At 55.7% G+C, this 19316-nt stretch overlaps 1 protein-coding gene and 1 pseudogene across 1 annotated transcript; one reads left to right on the top strand and one right to left on the bottom strand.

The window, feature by feature from the left end:
- Window positions 1–790: 790 nt before the first annotated feature.
- LRRC38 (leucine rich repeat containing 38) lies at window positions 791–18616 on the bottom strand. Its single transcript, XM_037045195.1, has 2 exons — window positions 17532–18616; window positions 791–2158 (listed from the first exon to the last, which is right to left on the bottom strand). The coding sequence occupies exons 1-2, from the start codon at window positions 18178–18180 to the stop codon at window positions 1905–1907; spliced, it is 903 nt and encodes a 300-aa protein (XP_036901090.1). The 5' UTR covers window positions 18181–18616; the 3' UTR covers window positions 791–1904.
- LOC118986385 (60S ribosomal protein L13a-like) lies at window positions 3578–4443 on the top strand (annotated as a pseudogene).
- Window positions 18617–19316: the final 700 nt, after the last annotated feature.

Genomic DNA, 19316 nt, shown 5'->3' with positions numbered 1-19316 from the left:
TTCATTGGGCCACTCGGTGGCCAGGTATGCATTGTTTCCGGTGTGTCTGTGAGGATCCTTCTGGAGGAGGTCAGCGTTAGAATCTGTGGACTGTGTGAGGCAGACAGTCCTCCACGCTCTGCCTGCCTGCCTCACCAGGGTCTTCTCCCGCCCTCCAACTCTGAACTGCACCCGGTGGTCAGGCCTCTGGACCTGACTAGAGCCAAACCACCAGCTTTTGTTGGCTCTCAAGGTGGCTAACTTCAAATCACAACACTTCTCAGCTTCCAAAAGCATGTAAGCAAACTCCTTACAACCTCTCGGGATAGATGGATAGATAGATGGATGGATAGATAGATGGATGGATGAATAGATAGATTACACATCTCCTCTGTTGGTTTTGTTTCTCTAGTGAGCCCTAATATACCCAACTACCCAGTTTATTTATTTACTTATTTATTTATAGAGAGCAAGGGGGGAGGGAGAGAGAGAAAGAGAGAGCGTTTTTGTTCCACTTATTGCATTCATTGGTTGATTCTTGCATGTGCCCTAACTGGGGATCAAGCTTGCAACCTTAGTGTATGAGGACGACTCTCTAACCAACTGAGCTACTCTGGCCAGGGCCCAGCAACCCACTCTGGAATGCTGTCCACTAGTCATTCTGTCACAAGACCTCCTTTATGCCCTTCAAGGGGCTCATCACCACTTGTAATAGGAGGCCCACACAAGCAGGGGCCTGTCTTTCTAATTTAATGCCTGGTGCCTAGCAAACCCTCAGTAATTCTTTATGGAAGCAAAGGTGGAAAGGCGCAATGGAAGGAGTGTATTATGAGGAAGAACAGAGAAGCAATGGCCAGCAGTATCCCTGGAGCTTCCCCTGAGCCCCTCACCTGAGCGCCAGACCCAGCAAGGCCCAGCGCTGCTGCCCCGAGGGTTTGCCCCGTGCTGGCTCACATTAACCTGCTGTGACCTGGAAGGACATTCTTTCATCACCGTCCGTGAGCAGCACGCTGCCTTCCAACCCTGGAAAACACTGCCTGTCACCGCGGAGGCTCCAAAAAATTATCCCACACACCCAAGGGCCAGGGATAGAGTTTTTTCAGAGGCCAAGCTCCAGTTTGTTTTGTCATATTTTAGCATTCTGTTGCCTTGATGCAATATGCTTTCTGGAAGCCTAGCCCCCAGGAAGGTTTTAGTGCAAGTTCTAGAACGGCCAGGTGTTATTTGGCTGAGGAGGGACTCAGGGGGCCGAGTGTGGGGACAAGGAAGGGAAACACTTTCAGAGGGAAGAGCAACTCTGAGCAGAGGCCCTGACGACCGAACGAAACGACCGTCCTTCCTCTTTGGACTGCTGCCTCTACGGGTAAGGATCAGGGTTTGAGTTCCGGAGACCAACGTTTTCCTGACCTGCTCACCAAAATGTAACAACCAACGCCCTTCGGCCAGTTCTCAGCTCTCTCCTCGGTGCCACGTAGCCAAACGTGGGAGCGGGACCTGAAACCCAATCCCCACTCTCTGAGCTGCTGCCTCTCGGGAAGAAGGAGGTGTGGCGTGGTCTCCCAGGCCAGGTCAGGGAAACGGACGTCCCGAAATCATCTTTGTGGGCAAGAGCTGATGGTCTCACACCCCCTAGGTTCGCTGTCAGCCAGCAGCTAGGAAGCCGGACTGGGTCATGTCCCACACACACACCTCAAGCCGAGAGGCAGCCTCTCCTCCAGGAATCCGTCCTGAGCTCCTGGCCCCACAGGCTCTAGACTCTGAGCTCAGAGGTCCCGCCCAGTGTGCCCATCCGGGTGTGAGGCACCAAGCAAGCACCGCTCCGTGCTCTGGGCACTGGGGTGGTCGTCTTCCTTTTGCCATTTCCCTCTCTTCTCGGAGGGGAGCCACCAGCGTGGGTTCCTGAAAGCGAAGCGTGGGAGGGTGGCTCAGTCGTCCTCGTCCTCGTCTTCCTCCTCGGCGTCTTTGTTGGGGGTGCACCTCTGGAAACACTGCACCACGGTGGCCAGGAAGAAGCTGGAGATGATGGCGGCAATGGACACAGCCACGCCAGAGAAGATGATGATGAACAGGTCTGTGAGTGAGAGGCTGAACTTGCACTCGCTGAAGCTGGCCTCCGACAGCTCTTGGAGGGATACCCTCCTGTTCTCCAAGGGCAGGGAGCACTGGATCTCACTGAGGCCTGGAAGGAGGCGGCAGAACGAGAGAGAGGTTTAGGCTGCAACCCGGGTTTGCCTACGATTGGGCAAGGGAGTGTTTGCAAAGTGCAAAGCGGAAGCAGACCCCAGCACCAAAACGGGGGAGCCAGGGAAGGTGATTGGAATGAAATTTAAACTTTTTTAAAAGCCTCAGAACCACCACCATGGGAGATAGCAGAATGTGTCGGGTTTCCTCGGCCTCCTCTAAGGCGTGGTACTCGGGGTGCCGAGGGAAGGGCAGCAAAACCTGCTTAGGGTTGAGGACCTCTGCAACCCAGACCTGGTAATACCCAGCCTTGGGGAGGGTGGGTGGAGGGCAGGGCAGATGCTATGGGATGGGGGCTGTGTTCGAGTTTGCTACCAAGCACAGTCTACACGTTCCAACGGACACACAATATGAACTGTATACAAAGTCGAGTTGCTGCCATGATTTTACAGACTTCAGATATAAAAAAGAACGCATGATAGTAAAATGCATAAAGAACTCACATCTTCTGCTTCTCATCTGGAAGAAGAGAGAAATGCAGAATGGTAGTGATTCACACTCACATTGTACTTACTAACGGCAAACACTAATCTAAGGGCTACGTACGTCAACTCTTAATTCGCACAACCGCCTTCCGAGGTAGGTACTGCCATTACGTCAGCTCAGCTCAGGATGAGAAAACCGCAGCTCAGAGAGCTTGTGTCTTCAGCAACCCAGCTTCTCCAGGACCTGAGGACACCGTTTTGACATTGAGCCTGACTGCCTGCGTTTCTGCTTACCTGTGGCTTCCGTTCAGTTCTCAGGAAAACCGTAGCTGCTCTTTTTCATTGCTTCCTGGTTTCAGAAAGCTGACCCCTCAACCCATTGCCAGCATTATCTGAAAGTCAAGAGGGTTTCTGGGCACGGCGCTAATTAGCTTGTTTCTGTCCCGCCAAGAGCAGCCCTGCTGATTGCATGGGCAAATCCGCAACCACCCTTTGGGTCCTTATTTGCCTATGTTTCCTTCTCCAGAAAGAGAAGAAGAAGGAGGAGTGGCTGAACTTTGTCCTTTCTTCTGCCCTGGCCCACTTTTTTGTGTGTCAGTATCCAACCCATGATGTTCCCCTTCCCATGGGAACCATTGCCTAGCAACCAGACTCTTGGTCCATCCTCTCCCAGAATCAGTGCCTATTTTCTATAGCCAAGGCATTTGCTGGATCACAGAACTGCAAGTTTGTCCAGCTTTCACTTGATTATGTTTCACGGCTGTTTCTTTTTCTTGAAGATCCCAAACTCTAGTTAAAGTCTTTTGAGTGTTCTAAATGCATTTGAACAGTCCTAGCTGGTGTGGCCCAGTGGATTGAGTACTGGCCTGTGAATCAAAGGGTGGTCAGTTCGATTCCCAGTCTAGGGCACTGGGTCGTGGACCAAGTCCGCAATGGGGGACACGTGAGAGGCAACCACACATTGAAGTTTCTCTCCCCCTCTTCCTTCTCCCTTCCCCTCTCTAAAAATAAATAAATAGCTTTCCCAGGCAGCTGCGGAAGGTGGTGGAGGGGCAGGTCCTGGTGCTCGATGGCCGAGGCCATCTCCTGGGCCGCCTGGCGGCCATCACGGCCAAGCAGGTGCTGCTGGGCCGGAAGGTGGCGGTGGCCCACTGTTGAAGTGCAACTTCTGCAGAAACAAGCTGAAGTGCCTGGCCTTCCTCTGCAAACGGATGAACACCAATCCATCGCACGGCCCTTGCCACTTCCAAGCCCCAGCTGCATCTTTTGGCCGACCATGGGAGGCATGCTGGCCCATAAGACCAAGCGAGGCCAGGCCATCTTGGACCACCTCAAGGTATTTGATGGGACTCTGCCGCCCTATGACAAGAAAAAGCGAATGGTGGTCCCTGTGGCCCTCAAGGTGGTGCATCTGAAGCCCACACGGAAGTTTGTCTACCTGGGGCACCCGGCCCGTGAGGTCAGCTGGAAGTACCAGGCAGTGGCGGCCGCTCTGGAGGAGAAGAGGAAGGAGGCCAAGATCCATTACTGGGAGAAAAAGCAGCTCATGAGGCTACGGAAACAGGCCGAAAAGAACATGGAGAAGAAAACTGACACATACCTAGAGGTCCTCAAGACCCACACGCTCCTAGTCTGAGCCCAACAAAACTGACTGTTAATTCCTCGTGCTTGGCCCAGCCTGCCCTTCCTCCGTCGCCGCCCTGGGGTATAGGGGACCCCCAGGGACGGTTGTTCCGGGGCCACGAAGGCTGGGAACACAGAAGGGGCCTTAGTCACTGCTGTGTACGAAACACCTTTTGAAAAGCAGACGTGGCTCTAAAAGACGTACAATGTAATTTACTTGTGACCCGCTCACTCACAGGAGTTTGGGGAACCAACCCTTAGAACAGCTAGTTTTTTCTCAGTAGTTACAAATGAGCTGGAAAACTCTCAAACTTCCCACACAGTCAGACACCATGCCCTGCAGCCGGGAGGACGTGAGCAAGCACGGGGACAGGACGAACTTGGTGTTGGCCGAGGGCACTAAGAGGTGCACAGCCCAGGCTGCCGGCCTCGGAGTCACAGGCATCGCGTCTGCACATTCCTGTACCTTGTGATCACACGCGAATAAGTCATTTTAAAATAAATAAATAAATAAATAAATTCCTTAAAAAATAAATGCATTTGAACAGAACAGGAGAGCTTTAAGACAGCATTATACTGGGATTTCCTTTTGCACACTTTTTTCTTCAGTGGAAAAATGGAAAAATTGCCCTGGCTGGTGTGGCTCAGTAGATTGAGTACCAGCCTGTGAACTGAAAGGTCACCAGTTCAATTCCCAGTCAGGGCACATATGCCTAGGTTGTCGGCCCGGTCCCCAGTTGGAGGCATGTAAGAGGCAACCGATCAATATAGCTCTTGCACATTGATGTTTCTCTCCTTCTCTTTCTCCCTTCCTTTTCCTCTGTCTAAAAATAAATAAATAAAATCTTTTTAAAAAGTGAAAAAAATCAATTGACCTGCCTTGTCTTCACACCCACTTGTCTGCAGCCAAAGATGCTATGAAAACAAACAATCTGGACACCAGTGAGGGGTTATTAAGCACAGGCATTTCTAAAGCCAACGTAATATTTTCTGTCTCCAAAGCCGTAAGAGGTCATTACTACCTGGAGAAACATTGTTGAAAGTCCTTCTTCAACGAGGAAAACAAACACAGCAAAACCACCTCAGCTACAGAGCCAGCCCCGGCTTCTCAAGTCACTTCTGATTTCCACAATGTTCTTTGTGCCCTCGGATTAGGTTTGGCGTTTTTACAAAGTGCCGCCTTTAGGAAATGTCACCTCACATTTCTCTGTGGCTCGAAATGACAGGCTGGTTTGAACAATGCCACACGCCACCCCCGTCTGGAGTGGGGGACTCTGGAACTCGCCCATCGGTGCCAGTGTGATGAGATTAACTGACTTGATGGGGTTTCAGGGCTCACGAAGGGCGGGCCGGGAATACAGGGAGTTGGACAGGGAGTCAGCTGGGCCTGCAGAGGGGACAGGGCACCACGGCCCGGGCGTACTAAAGGCACCTTCAAGGCCCACCGCAGAGCTCAGGAGTTGGGGTGACCTGACTTTGGGGTTCTCTCTTCTCTCCTGCAGAATCTTACTTCAGACCAGGGTCTCTCAGCCTCAGCACAACTGACGGTCGCGGTGGGATAACCCTTTGATGGGGGCTGTCCCGTGCACTGAATCGCGTTTATCCTGATCCCTGAGCTTCACCCACGAGAGGCCGGGAGGGAGCAGGTCCCCTCCCACTGTGACAATCAAAAAATGTCTGCAGACAAGTGGCCCATGTGCCAAGGAGGGGGCTGGGAAAAGAGACAGAATCCCCGACTGAGTCAGACCTTTGAAGGCCGGGCTACTCTTAGCTATTATTCAGCCATTTAGTTATTGAATAGCTTTCTTTGCTTCATGCATTAACAGAATGGGTGAGGCTTCATGCCAGATACAAAAAAAAAAAAAAAGAAAGAAAGAAAGCAAAGAAAGGTAGGAAGGGAGGCAGAGAGGGAGGGAAAAAGGAAGAGAGAGACTCACATCTAATAGGAAGGCACCAGGATACAGACACAATAATGACACCGTGAGAGATCCACAGACAGCCCAGAGGGGTGCGGCCGGTGGAGGGGAGGAGGGCGCCCTCGGAGACCCTCCTGCCCGATTGGGAATGTTCTCCCTCCTTCTCTGACCCCGGTCTCCTCGGTGGCTGAGTTAGGGTTAGCGAACAAAAGCAGATAACTTATGTGGCACCTTGCATGTGCTGGTCGCTGTTCTTAGGGCTTCACATGTGTCAGCGTCTTTCGGCAATTTTCACCCAATGTGCTGCAAGATTTTTAAAACAGGCAACACCTGACTGTTTAGTCAGGGGCACTGACCTCTTTGCCCTGAGAGGGTCAAAGAAGGAAATGACAACAGCCTACGTGACAATAGCTGTCCGGTGGGAATGAATGAAAATCATACCTGTTTTCCTTCTGTCAGATCGTCAAGATAGATATTTTTTGATGTGTCACAGAATTTTAGAAATTAATTTACGTGTGCCACAAGATGAAAAAGGTTGAGAGTTGCTGGCCTACTTAATCCTCATGCCCATTCAACGAGGAGCCTAGTGCAATTGCCCCCATTTTACAGATGATTGAACTGAGATGTCAGATGGCTTCCTCAGGAAGTGGCTGAGCCGAGACTGGGCCCAGCCACCCCAGCTTCCCACCCAGTCACTGGGGTGGGCCGGGCAGGGAGACCCAGGGCTGCACCAGCCCGGCCTGGGGCCTCAGAGCAGTTCCCTCCCCGAAGAGCGTCTTTTAGAAGGATGCCCTTGAACTTTCCAGCACCTGGAAAGCTCAAGCTACGGCACAGCCTCTGGACGCTCCGAGGTGCAGACCTGGAAGGGCAGCCTCGCAAGCGGAGCTCAGGTGGGACATTAAACACCCACCACCGTCTTATAGGAGAGACCATTTGCACACCATTAAAGCTAAGAAGGGCAAGGTCACACTCAACAGGGATCGATACATTTGATGTTAAGAAAAACACACCACAACGCCCTCATGTTCTCATTTTGCAAAGGACGAAAGGGCTGCTGGTCCCGGGCCGTGTCTGGGCAGCACCGTCCGATTCTGCAGTGGACGAAGGGCCTGGGCCTTGCTTCTTCATTCCTCAAGACTACAGCTCCATAAACTGCAGCTCCTTGGCCAAGTCCCCTGCCTTGGCCCTCCCACAGGTTTGTGTCAATAAAGTCTTATTGGAACACACCAGGCCCCTTGGTTTACACCCCATCTAGGGCCGCTTTTGTGCTACGAGCAGGTTTGAGGAATTGCAAGAGATCACATGACTCACAAGGCCTGAAAGCGAACAATGACGACCCTGGTTTGCAGGGTGGGAAACAGAACAGCTCCGTCATACGCTTACAGTCACGTACATAAGAAACAGAGGGACTGGGGTTTGGAGCAGGCAGTTCAATGCCACAGCCTGTGCTCTTAGCCACTCCCTGCCCCTATTGCCTTAAAGCTGCTCACGTGGTGGTGGCGGGGGTCCTCAGACCCAGTGGTCATGTTACCCCAAAGCTGCGCAAAGAACCTGTAAACCTGTTCCGAGCCCCTGCTCCCTCCGAGGGTGGCCCGGGCCCAGAGTACTCAGTGGAAAGAATGTAAGAGGTCATCCTAAAGGGTTTGGGTGTTGTGTTAGTTTCTCGGGGCCATTGTGACAAATGACCACAGACCTGGTGGCTTGCAGTCCACCTGTTCTCTCCCAGTCCTGAGAACCGGGAGTCTGGAGTCAGAGCCTCAGCGAGGCCCGCTCCCTTGTCCTTTTCCCTTCCTTGTCTGCTGCAGGCTCCCGGGGGCCCCAGCTCTCCGGCTCCATCACTCTGACCCCTGCCTCTGTCCTCCTGACTTCCCTCTGTCTCTGTCTGTCACTGCTCCCGCTTAAGGGCACCTGTCACTGGGTTTAAGGCTCACCCGAAATCCAGGACAACCTCGTCTCGCAATCCTTAGTTATATCTGCAAACACTCTTCTTCCAAATAAAGTCACAGACACAGGTTCCAGGGGTTAGGAGGTGCTCATGTCTTTCTGGCAGATACAGTCTGACCCACGACAGGTGTCCTACATGTATCAGTCACTTGCTCGCCTTTGGCTCATCCTCTTCCACCTCCCCTCATTTGGAGGTTTCTCCCAGGTTTATTTTGAGTAATCACCTCTCACCTCTTGGGTACGCCTTGCTGTACCTTTCTTAACACGCACAGCCCGTCCCCGCTCAGGGCCTCAGCATGTGTCCCACATTGGGCCAGAGTCCCCCCATCCCGTTATACTGCATCTTGAGTGGATGGACCAAAAAGACGGCCGGGGCCCACTCAGGCCCGCAGCCCCGCCCCTGGGGTCTGCTTTCTAGACCCCAGAGCTGCCTCGTTCTTTCCTGAGCCTGCAGCCCCAGCCTTCTCCTCAATGTGCTAGTTACCTGACATCCCTGTAATAAGTCCCTCTCTTGCTCACATTAGCCAGCGATGGCTGCTGCTGTTTCTTCTCAAAGGCCCAGCCCAAGGCACACAGAGTTCAAGGATGGGCCGGACACCTGTCTTCTCAGCCTCTGTGGGCAGCCACAAATCACCCTACTCTGCCAGCTGTCCTCCAAAGCCACGTGCCGGGCAGTTCCAGGGTCCTAAGAGAGTGGGAAGGAGTTAGTACAGCTCGCCCCCTCTCCCAGGGAGGAGACTCAGGGGACACACACACTGGAGGGAAGTCAAGCTCCTTCCTTCTGTCCCGTTACGGGTCTTCCTTCAGCTCCCCTCTCCCTTCACCAAAGCAAAGTGGGCTGCGGCTCATTCTGGCCCAGCCGGACGGGCCCACTGCTCCTTGCCTTCAGTTACCTCTTCCTTCTCCGCCAGGGCGCATGCTGGAGAGACAGGCCACCTGCCTGGTGCAGAGTGCCTCGGTGGCCTGCCTGCTGCCCCCCCTCCAGGCTCTGTCCCCTTGACTGATGACTTCTCCCCAGCAGCTGACACCTGAGCTGGAGAGAGGGAAGAGCCGCCGTTCTCCCGAAATAGCTGGTGACACAGCGGAAGGCAGGTTGGGATTAATCTCTCATCGCTGGATAACCCACAGGCCTCTGGCCAGGGATTTCTCAGGGCCTCTCCCCTGATCTGGCTTCTGGGGAGCTGCCCAGCCTGGCTCAACGACAGGCTCTCCGAAGCACTTCTTGTCGTTAAAAAAATGGCTTTGTTTTCCTAATCCCACCTAGTACGCATTTAAAGCCTGTAAACACATTAAATCAACAGAAGTAAAACGGAGGTAAAAGGACTCCTGAATACGTGCCTGACACGCACACCAGGGTGGATTTTTCCGTGTGGACATAAATGCTCCAAGTGGAAATACACTCTGCCCCTCTGCGGCCCACCAGGCCCGGAACATCTTTCTGTATGACCGATAAAACAATCAAACATCCATCGGGATGGCTGCATGGTGTGTCACCGCGTCGGGGAGCGTGGCCTGCCCTGTCCCGGGGTGTGTGCAGTCTTTCCTTACGAGAAGCCAAGCTGCTAGGAGCAGCCGCCCGCACGATCTCCATGGTTTCCCAAGACATTCCCACAACAAGGTGAAGACTGTGAGGGAGTCTCCGAACTCACACCTACAATGGCTTCTTGTTACTTTGTCTTTGCCAGTCTGGTAAGTCAGAAAAGGGCAATTTTTTCAGTTGGTTGGTTGGTTGATTCCTCACCTGAGGACATGCTTATTGAATTTAGAGGGGTAGGGGATTTTCGAGAGAGAGAGCAGAGAACCATCGATGTGAGAGAGAAACATCGATTGGTCGCCTCTCCCACGCTCCCCAACTGAGGACCAAACCGGCAACCTAGGCACGTGCCCTGACCAGGAATCGAGCCTGCGACCTTTCAGTTTATAGGATGATGCTCCAACCAAGTGAGCCACGCCAACCAGGGCCATGTTGTTGATTTAATTTGCATTTCTCCCATGACCAGCAGAGCTGGATGTGTGCTTATTGGCCATTTGGGTTATTCTTCTGTGAACTGCCTGCCCAAGACCTAAGAGCTTCCAAGTCTTCCCAAGGTGTGAGAAGGCCCTAGTGACAAGGCGTGTTGGTGACAGAGTAGCTGATCTTCACCCAAGTCACTGCTAGTGCTACAACTCCGGGAAGGGGGGGGTCCCCCTCCCACACCCTGAAGGAAGGACCGACACAAAGCTTCTCCAGGGACCGCTGGGCCTTGGTCCCGCTGCCCTCGGCAAGAGCCCCCCACTGCCTGCACGCCCGTCCTGTAGCCCCTGGAGTGAGAAGTGGGCTCTCAGTTGACTACCAGCACCTGGAGAAGTCGTGGGTGCCATGCACAGCCCCTGCTGCAAAGGAAGACTGCCCAAGGGGGCATCGGAGGCGTGCGGGGCTTCTGGGAGGGGGCAGGTGCTGGGGACACCCGCTCTGCTTCCCAACACTGCTGACCGTTGTTCCATCACTTGCATTAAATACCGGCTGCTCCGCCGCCCTCCCTGTCTCAGCCGGCAGGCACTTCTCCTAATGAAGCAATCAGCTGATTTCTACTGGAGGAGCCTGTCACCAGCAGCATCGGGTCAAGGGCTCCCGCGTGGTCTTGGCTCCTCAGAACCTGTCTGTAGAAGGGCCGCACAGATTGGTGAGCCCACCCCGCTCCCAGGACTGTGACTTGTGTCTGCTGTCCCCCATTCCAGCCTAGCTCCCACCCCCAAAGCTCAGGACACTGACATCAGTCTTGCACCAAGCATGGAAAATGAACTGACCCTCAACATAGCGTTCCCGACCTGCCCTCCCCAGTAGGGACTGAGTGGAGATGATCACCGAGGGCTTACGTTTTTATCCTCTGGGTGGCAGCATGTGTTTTCCACTAACCCCACCAATGTCACCATCCTGGGCAGCATCTTGATCGTCACTGCCGTGGCTAGTCCAGCGCCTCCCCAGTGTCCGCCATCTCTCTCCACCCTGATGCCCACCTCCCCCATATCCATCACCTCCTCCGCCACCATCTCTGTCACGATGCCATTTCTACCACCGCCACTGCCCTCCTCCCTCCCCAGTCATCAATAACTGACATTGACTCTGAGTTGGGCCCAGGGCCGAATGCCAGGGACACCGACTCGTGTCTAGTTAGTATTGGCGATCTGGTTAGAGAGAAGCTTCCGGTGCAGCCAGTGTGAAGAAATCGGAGACTGGCCCCGTGAGTCTGGTGCCTCCCACAGATGTGGGTGATCCACACACCGAGCCGCCTCTGGGTGCTCAGAGACCCCGCTGTGGCTCCCCACCTGGACCTGCCCTTCCGAGCACCAGGGCCCCAGGTTAACCTCTGCCCACACGCTCACCGGTCAGCTGGGAGAAGCGTCGTGGACGCCCTGGGAGTGAGAAGGGGCGTGCGTGTTCGTGGGTCCCGTCCGACCACAGGGTTGGTGAAGACGACACATCCCACGGGGAAGCAGCGTTACTTATTGGGACGGCTATTTACCAGGAACTGGGATAAACGGGGCAGCACAACCGTCTCATTCAATCCTCGTTCTCAACCAGAGGAAGAGGACTTCGCCAGTCACTGAGCATTCGGGGATGTCTGGGGTTGTCACTACCGGGTGGGATGCTGCTAAACCTTCCACAGGGCACGGAGTGGCCTCCAAGGCAAAGAGTGTGCCGGTCCCCAACGTCAGTGGTGCTGGGGCTGAGAGGCCCTGCTGGAGAGTGATTTGTTTTCTATTCTCATTACATTTTTTTTAAATTGTAGTAAAATAAAATACCATAAGTAATGTAGCATAAACTTTACCATACTTGTCCTTTTTAAGTATGCTGTTCATTAAGAACGGCATGAAGCACATTAAGGCAGTAAGATCATTCACACTGTGGCCCTGGTTGGACTGAACGCCAGCCTGAGAACCAAAAGGTCGCCAGTTTGATTCCTGGTCAGGACACATGCCTGGGTTGCAGGCCACGTTGGGGAGTGCAACAGGCAACCGCACATGGATGTTTCTCTCCCGGTCTTTCTCCCTCCCTTCCCCTCTCTCTAAAAGTAAATAAATAAAATCTTTAAAAATAAGAATACTCACATTGTCATATGACCATCACCACTGTCCGCCTCCAGGACAGTTTCCCCTTATAAAGCTGAAACTCGGTCCTCATTAAGTCCTGACTCCCCACGTCTGCCCTCCCGGCCCCGGCAGCCCCCATTCTGTTTCCTGTCCCTGTGAACTGGGCTACTTCAAAGCCCCCCAGACAAGCCGAATCGTACGGAACTTGTCCTTCCGTGAATAGCTCGTTTTGCTCAGCTCAGTTACCTTGGGGTCCGTCCAGGTTGCAGCCTGTGTCAGCATTCCCTTCCTCTTAAGGCTAAATGCTACTTCACGGTGTGGATGGACCACATTCTGCTCATCACTCACCCACCATGGACACTCGGGCGGCTTCCCCCTCTGGCTATCGAGCGGTGTACAGATGCGGGGCGGTTTTCCGATGCAGAGACTTGCCTGAAGTCACACAGCTCCTCTGAGGGGGTCTGGATGGAAAGGTGGGCCTGCCAACAAAGCCCACCCTCTCCGTGACCCCACAGTGCCCTCAGGACTCACAGGGCTCCCTCAGGTGTCTGTCATCTAGGAACTTGGCTTGACGGCTCCGCAGGGGACAGTTTCGTCTGAGCCATGGGACTAGGCTTGGTGTCTCCCCACCTCCGCTCAGCAACACCACCCTCCCTCTCTCCTCCGGACCCCGTTCATCCTTCCCCATCACACAGGAGGCAGCCTCTCTTGGGGTTCCCTGGCGGTCCCTCTGTCCCCCAAGGCTGCGGACCCCCAAACGGTACTGCTTGTGACAATCACCCTAAGACATCTCCCCAGGAGAGCTGCAACTTCCCCTTTGCCCTGTAAGGTTTTCTCTATGACTCCAAACAATTCTAAAATAATTTGCCCACAAAAGCAATTCCGATTTTCCTAGGAAGTCAGAAACAGGGTGTTTTTTGCCCCCTGTCTGCTGTTTTTGTTATATTTCTGGTTCTCCTGGCAGGAGGACAGGGGCAGACATGCGATCCTGGGCGCAGACACCTTCTCCTTGAGGTTTTCAGGGGTCCTGGCATTGCGGCAACTTCGGTCACTGCAGCCAGAGCTATGGGTTCTTGGGGAGGGACCTCAGCCTGAGACATTGCTGGGAGGTGTCCTTAGGAACAACCCGTGCGGGTAACGAGGACGCCCGGGTCCTCTGGCCTTTACTTTCACAAGTGGGGCAATGGGCCTGACAGGAATAATGTCTCCTCACCCAGAGATGTCCCCATGCGAATCCCCAGAATGGGTGGGGATGTCACCTTACATGGCGAAAGGGACTCTGCAGATGTGATTAAGCGGAGGATCTTCCGATGAGGCGTTCACCCTGAATTGTCCCAGGGGCCCAAGGAAATCTCAAGGGCCCTTGTAAGAGGGAGGCAGGCGGGTCAGAGTCAGAGAGGAGCAGTGTCCATGGAAACGGAGGCTGGAGCGACGCAGGGCCCGAGGCCCCGAGCAGGTGCGCGCTGCATGAGAAAACAGCGGAAGGGGGCGGACGCCACGCCTGCCGATTGTGTCAGGCCGCACAGAGAAGCGAAACGAGAAATAAAAAATTACATGCCATTCTGGAAAAGGCCAAACCGCAGAGACAGCGGGAAGGTTAGTGTTTACCAGGGAGGGGCTCCAGGTGGGAGGGTGGGAGGTGAGGGGAAGGGAGAGGCGGAGCACAGGACATTTTCGGGGCCGTGAAATTATTCTGTGCGACGCTGGGACGGTGATACGCGACAGTGTCCGTTGGTCAAAACCCACAAGGATGTACGTTGCAAAGAGTGAACGTGATGTAAACTCGGGACTTCACTTAAATGTATCAGTACTGGCTCGTCCATTGTAACGGAAGGACCATGATAATGCAAGACGCCAATGATGATGGGGGTCGTTGGGAGAGCAGCATGGAGGGGAGACACCAGAACTCTGAACTCTCTGCTCGACTTTCCGTAAACCGAACGCTTCTCAAAAAAACAAAGTCTGCTAACTGTGCATGAAATACAATCACCATCAGCATGTAGATGCATAGCCTTCCAGTCGTTTGTCTAAGGGACTCGCTTCTGTCTCCTGGCGGCTTGGGCTCCGGCCTCTGCTGGGCGCTCGGGGCTGTCCTGAATGGGCAGGAAGCTAGGCTCACTGTCCCCTGTTAGCCAGCAGTAAGGTCACCCTCTGAGTGAATTGACAGAGTGACAGGGTGACACTTCCAGAGAGAGCCAGGGCTGGGGATGGAACAGCAGGACTGGGGAGCAGGCCCTCCGGGAGCAACCAGGGCAGAGTGGGGTGGCCTCGGGTCGTGTGTGTGGTTGCCTCTCCTCCGGCACCTGACCCTGGACACGAGTCACTGGGAGAAAGGTGACACCGGGGGACTCAACTCCAATTAAGAGACAAATTAAAAATGCAGTGGCCTGGGGCACAGGGGACAGTATAAACCTGTCAAAGGCAGGAGTGAGACCTCAGTCAGCCTCTGCCAGGAACAAGAACCTTTGGGGTATAACTGCAGCACGTCCACTCAGCTGGCGGCCGAACGTGCGATGCTAATCACAGCAAGAGTGGGACGTGGTCGCTCGGCCAGTCAGACGTTCGCCGGGGGGCTGGGCAGAACTGGGGCAGGTGTGGGCATGGAGGTCCTCTCTGCTCGCCAGCAGTGCCCCCGTCTGGGGTGTGATGGGGCAAAATGCATGCAGAGGTTTAAAATACACAGAGACTTCCACCCTGACCCCCCTCTCAGAAAACCCACCCCAAGGGAACTGGCAGCGGCTTCCGTGAGCTTCACGTGTGTGATGGTGCTCAGTTCAGTGCTGTTTGCGGACAAAAAATAAAAGGCAACACCCCACATTTCCATCAACAGAAGACAGGTCCGATCGATCGGTGGATAAAATGACCTGAAACAGGGCCATTGAAAGTCAAATTTTCAAAGAACTGCGAAGACAGGGAACACTCACAGCTTCATAACAGACACCAAATCAGTAGTAAGAGGTATAATACAGCATCAGTTTCTTCAAAAACATATACGTGCCTAAGAATAAAACCTAATTAAATATGAAAACTCTTCAATACTGGTGGGATTCTGGGTAGTTTTCTTTCTTTTTCTTTTTAGTTTTCATTTCTTTGTGAGATTTTCCTACGGTTCCCAAGGCTATGAGGAGCCTGTTATTCTATACCCGGGAGCATAAAACTGCTTTCATTCTCTAAAGTGAGAAAGATTTGCGCGTTCAGGAGAGAAACCAGAGTATTGCTTTCATTTTTAAAGAAAAAGAAACAGGGTCACCTTGGAATCACCGGGAGAAAGGACCCATGTGACCTGCAGACAGGCGTTAGCATTTGTCCCTTTGTCTGAACTGCTGTTTATTTTGTCAGCGTGACAATGAGTCCCCACTCCTCAGACCAAACCAGGCTCTCAAGTGTCTGCCATCAGAAAAGGGAAGTGTGGTTAGGAGGAGCCCCAGCAGGGACCCCCAGGGAGCCATGACGTGAGTCAGGGCCTGGCAGGCAGGTGGGGTTAGCGATGTAACTGGTGAGCACCCTGTGAGATTCCCAGCCAGTAGGAGAAACGGCATTTTACATTCCTACCACGCTTTCCTCTCCCCTGCTTTATCTGGTTTTAATCCTGAAAATCACCGGGTCAGACGACCACACGGCATTCCGTGTCCCAGTTTCACAGGGAGGAAGACAAGGCTCAGGAAAAACTTACGTGACCCACCCAGAGCCACCCAGTTTTAAGGCAGGACTCAAGCCTGTGTCTTGAGACTCCAAATCCAGGGCCCTGTAGAGACCTCGGAGGTCAACAAAGCACTTCAGAGATGAGAAAAGGGAGGCCGGCAGGAGAGGCGGCCTGTTCAAGGTCACAGCTGAACTGAGGCTGAAACCCACAGACCCTGACCCTGTAACACCTAGCCCGCCCCGCCCCCGTGCATGACACCGAAAGCCAATTATTTCAGCCCAGAGGACAGTGGCGGATGGTGATGCCAAGGCCACTGAGAAGCAGGGGCAGGAGCCATCAAACCAGGGCACACCCCCATCCCACAGTCTTCACTGGGACATGCCTGTCTGCAGGGCAGCTCCTGGTGGGGGAGGTCAGGGGAGCCAGGCTGGTGAGTGAAAGCAAAGTCCGAAGCTGGGGGACTCTGCACCTTGCAGGTCAGGTCTCTGGAGGACTTGTTCAAGTGCGAGAGCAGCCTGCCTGGGCTTACAGTGCCAACGGAGGGGCCTGCGTCTGCGGGGGAGTGATCAGCCCTGCCTGGGGCGTGTGCTTGGTCAAGTAGGGAACGAACGAGTGAGCACAGGAACCCAGGGCAGAGAGGAGCCGCCTCCTGGATTCTCAGAACATGGAAAAACTCCGCACCTCTGTCACCTTTTATAACCTGTGCCACACAGCTCTGGGTCCTGCTCTGCCAACGCCTTGGGGATAAGCCGCATGCTCCCCAGTGGAAGGCTGGGATCCCCTGCGGGTACGGATGCTCCGCCTGTTCCCAGTCTGGGTCTTGTCCCTAAAGGAAGCTGAGGCCCCTTCTCAGCACGGCCTTCGCTTCCTACTCCCTGGCCTTCATGGGGCCCCTTAACTGCGTGTCCCTGTGCCCTGTGTTCCCTTCTGCAGGTGGATTTGCAGGTCCGTGTCACCCCGGGAAAAGTACCCAGGGAAGCCAAGGATGCACCGGCCCACGTTTTTCTTCAGCAGGTTCACGTCTGAAAAGCCACGGAACCACAAATCGTCACTGCCACCACCGGCTCTCAGCAAGCTGCCCTGACTCCCCACCAGAAACATCCTCACCCCTTCTCGGTAGGAGAGCCCACTGGGGGCCTAGAAACTGGCACCTGCTGGGCCTCTGGAGGCCGTTGGAGACTTCTCAGATCTGCCCGGCTCTGTCTGCAGTTCGGGGCAGAGAGAACAGGGCTGAGCTCTTTCCTACGTGGGAGGGCGAATTCCACTCACAAGGGGTTGTTCGATAATCCCCACCCTCCAGTACTGGGACACAGAGGCTCACGACATGATTTCGGCCACGGGTGCCTGAAAAATGGCCGATTCTTAACTTTGGAAAGTAAGTTGTTGGAGAAACTGGGGGAAGGGTACAGCATCAGGACCCAGAAACCCTGGAGAATCCGGGTGTGTCCCGTCCGGCCTCCTTCCCCCACCCCCACCCCTAGCAAAGCCCCAGAAAAAGTCAGGGAGGGCTGGGATCCTGCACGGGGTACACCGGGGAGAAACGGTCATCCAGGGCCGGCTCTCATGAGCACCCAGACCTCTTCCAGGATCCACCCGAGCCTCCGGGCTCCTGGGCTACAGTGGCCTGTCTCTGCCCCCTCCCGCGCACGCTCCCCCTGCCCAGCCCCGCGCCCAGCCGCACTGGCTCACCTCTGGGCAGCTTGGACGGGTTCTCCTGGATCCAGGTGAAGAGGTGGGCGAAGTCGCAGTCGCAGAGCCACGGGTTCCCGTCCAGGCGCAGCGTGCGCAGCGCCGGCAGCGCGGCCAGGGCGGCCACGCTGAGGCCGCGCAGGTTGTTGTCGTTGAGCTCCAGCACTTGCAGCGACTCCAGGGTCTCGAAGGCGGCTTCGTGCACTCCCGCCAGGCGATTGTTGGCCAGGCTCAGTCTGACCAGCCTCCCGGCCGAGCGGAAGGCGCCGGCGCCCAGCTGGGTCAGGTTGTTGTAGCTGAGGTCAAGGAAGGCGAGCTTGGCCGAGCCGCTGAAAGTGCCCTCCTCCAGCGAGCGCAGCGAGTTGTTCCTGAAGTCCAGGTAGACCAAGTCGCCGTAGAAGATGAAGAAGTCCTCGGGGATGCGCTGGATGCGGTTGCCGGCCACCAGCAGCTTGCGCACGTCCAGAGGGAAGGGGTCCGGCACGCTGGGCAGCCCGCGGTCTCGGCAATCCACGGTGTGCGGGTCGGTGCAGGCGCAGCCCGCGGGGCACGCGTGCCCGGGCCGGAGCAGCAGCAGGAGGCTGCAGAGCCCGAGCGCGGCAGCGGCGGCGGCGCCCGCGGGGGCGCGGGGGGCGGTGCGGGGGCGCATGGCCCGGGATCCGCGCCAGCAGCGGCGACGCGGGCGCGGCTCTCGGGACGAGCCCGGGAGCGGGGCTGCGCGCGGGGCCCTGTGGCCCGACGCTGGGAGACTGAGGGCGGCCGAGGCGGGGAGGGCGTGCGCCCGGGAGCGCGGGGGCGACCGAGCGTAGCGCGGGCGGACTCGGGGAGCCCGAGGCGGAGGGGATCGAGCCGGGAGAGCCGGAGAGGGAGGGGCGGGGGACTCGCGAAGGATGGACCAGGACGGGAAATTAACCTGCTGTTAAATCCCAGGGGAGTGACGCGAGCCGCAAGCGCAGCCAAGTGGCGGTGGACAAACGCGGCCCCGACCGGACGGCTTTCCACCGGGACTGGATAAAAGACCTGCCCTGTGCACTCGGCCTGGAGCTCTCGACAACTAAGTTCAGTTACTGAGCGCCCCCCCCCCCCCGCCCCGAACCCTGGCAGTTTCCAGGGCGCCGCGCCCGGTGCCCCCGCGCCCCCGCCCGCCAGGTGCAAAAGCTCCTCGTGCGCCACCCCCCTTGCCAAAGGGAGTGTAGCCCGGGTCACTGGCTCTGCGCCCAAGGTAATCCCCGTAAACTCCCGGGGGCCGCGCCCCGGGCTGTCCAGGGGGATGGTCAGGGCGCCGGCGGGCTTCGGGTAACTCCAGGGTGGCTGTTCTTCCTCTCTCTCTCCCCCAGCCCCACCCGCATCTCAGTGAGGCAGGCGAGGTCAGCGAGGCCAGCAGCTACCAGGGCGCCCGCTGTGGCCCGGAGGACGGCCGGGGCCAGTCAGCACTTTCCGTGTTGGCCCGGAGCTTGTCAGGACCTGGCAGCCGCAGGCAAGAATCTGCTGCTGGTGTACGGAGGCCCAGCCGGCGGGCGCGGTGGCCTGGAGTCCGGAGGCCTGGGTTCCACGTTGGGTGGCCTCAGTACCAGCGCCTGCGCTCCTCTAGGCCTCCTGCGCCCCATCTGTGAAGTGGGAAAAAGTAATTTGTACTTCACCAGCTGTGGGAGTGGACCGCGGAGTCAAGAAACCAAATAATACAAAGATCTCTTCCCTCTTCCCTTTCACTGCCTCCCCCACCAAACTCCCGGCTTTGGGGAGCAGGGTTAGGGAGGTGCCCAGGCGGAGGGACAGCAAGGCGGC

Source organism: Sturnira hondurensis, unplaced genomic scaffold, assembly GCF_014824575.4.
Source record: "Sturnira hondurensis isolate 20B ecotype Veracruz unplaced genomic scaffold, ASM1482457v3 Scaffold0004257, whole genome shotgun sequence".
NCBI lineage: Eukaryota > Metazoa > Chordata > Mammalia > Chiroptera > Phyllostomidae > Sturnira > Sturnira hondurensis.
This window is presented reverse-complemented; position numbering and strand designations above follow the sequence as displayed.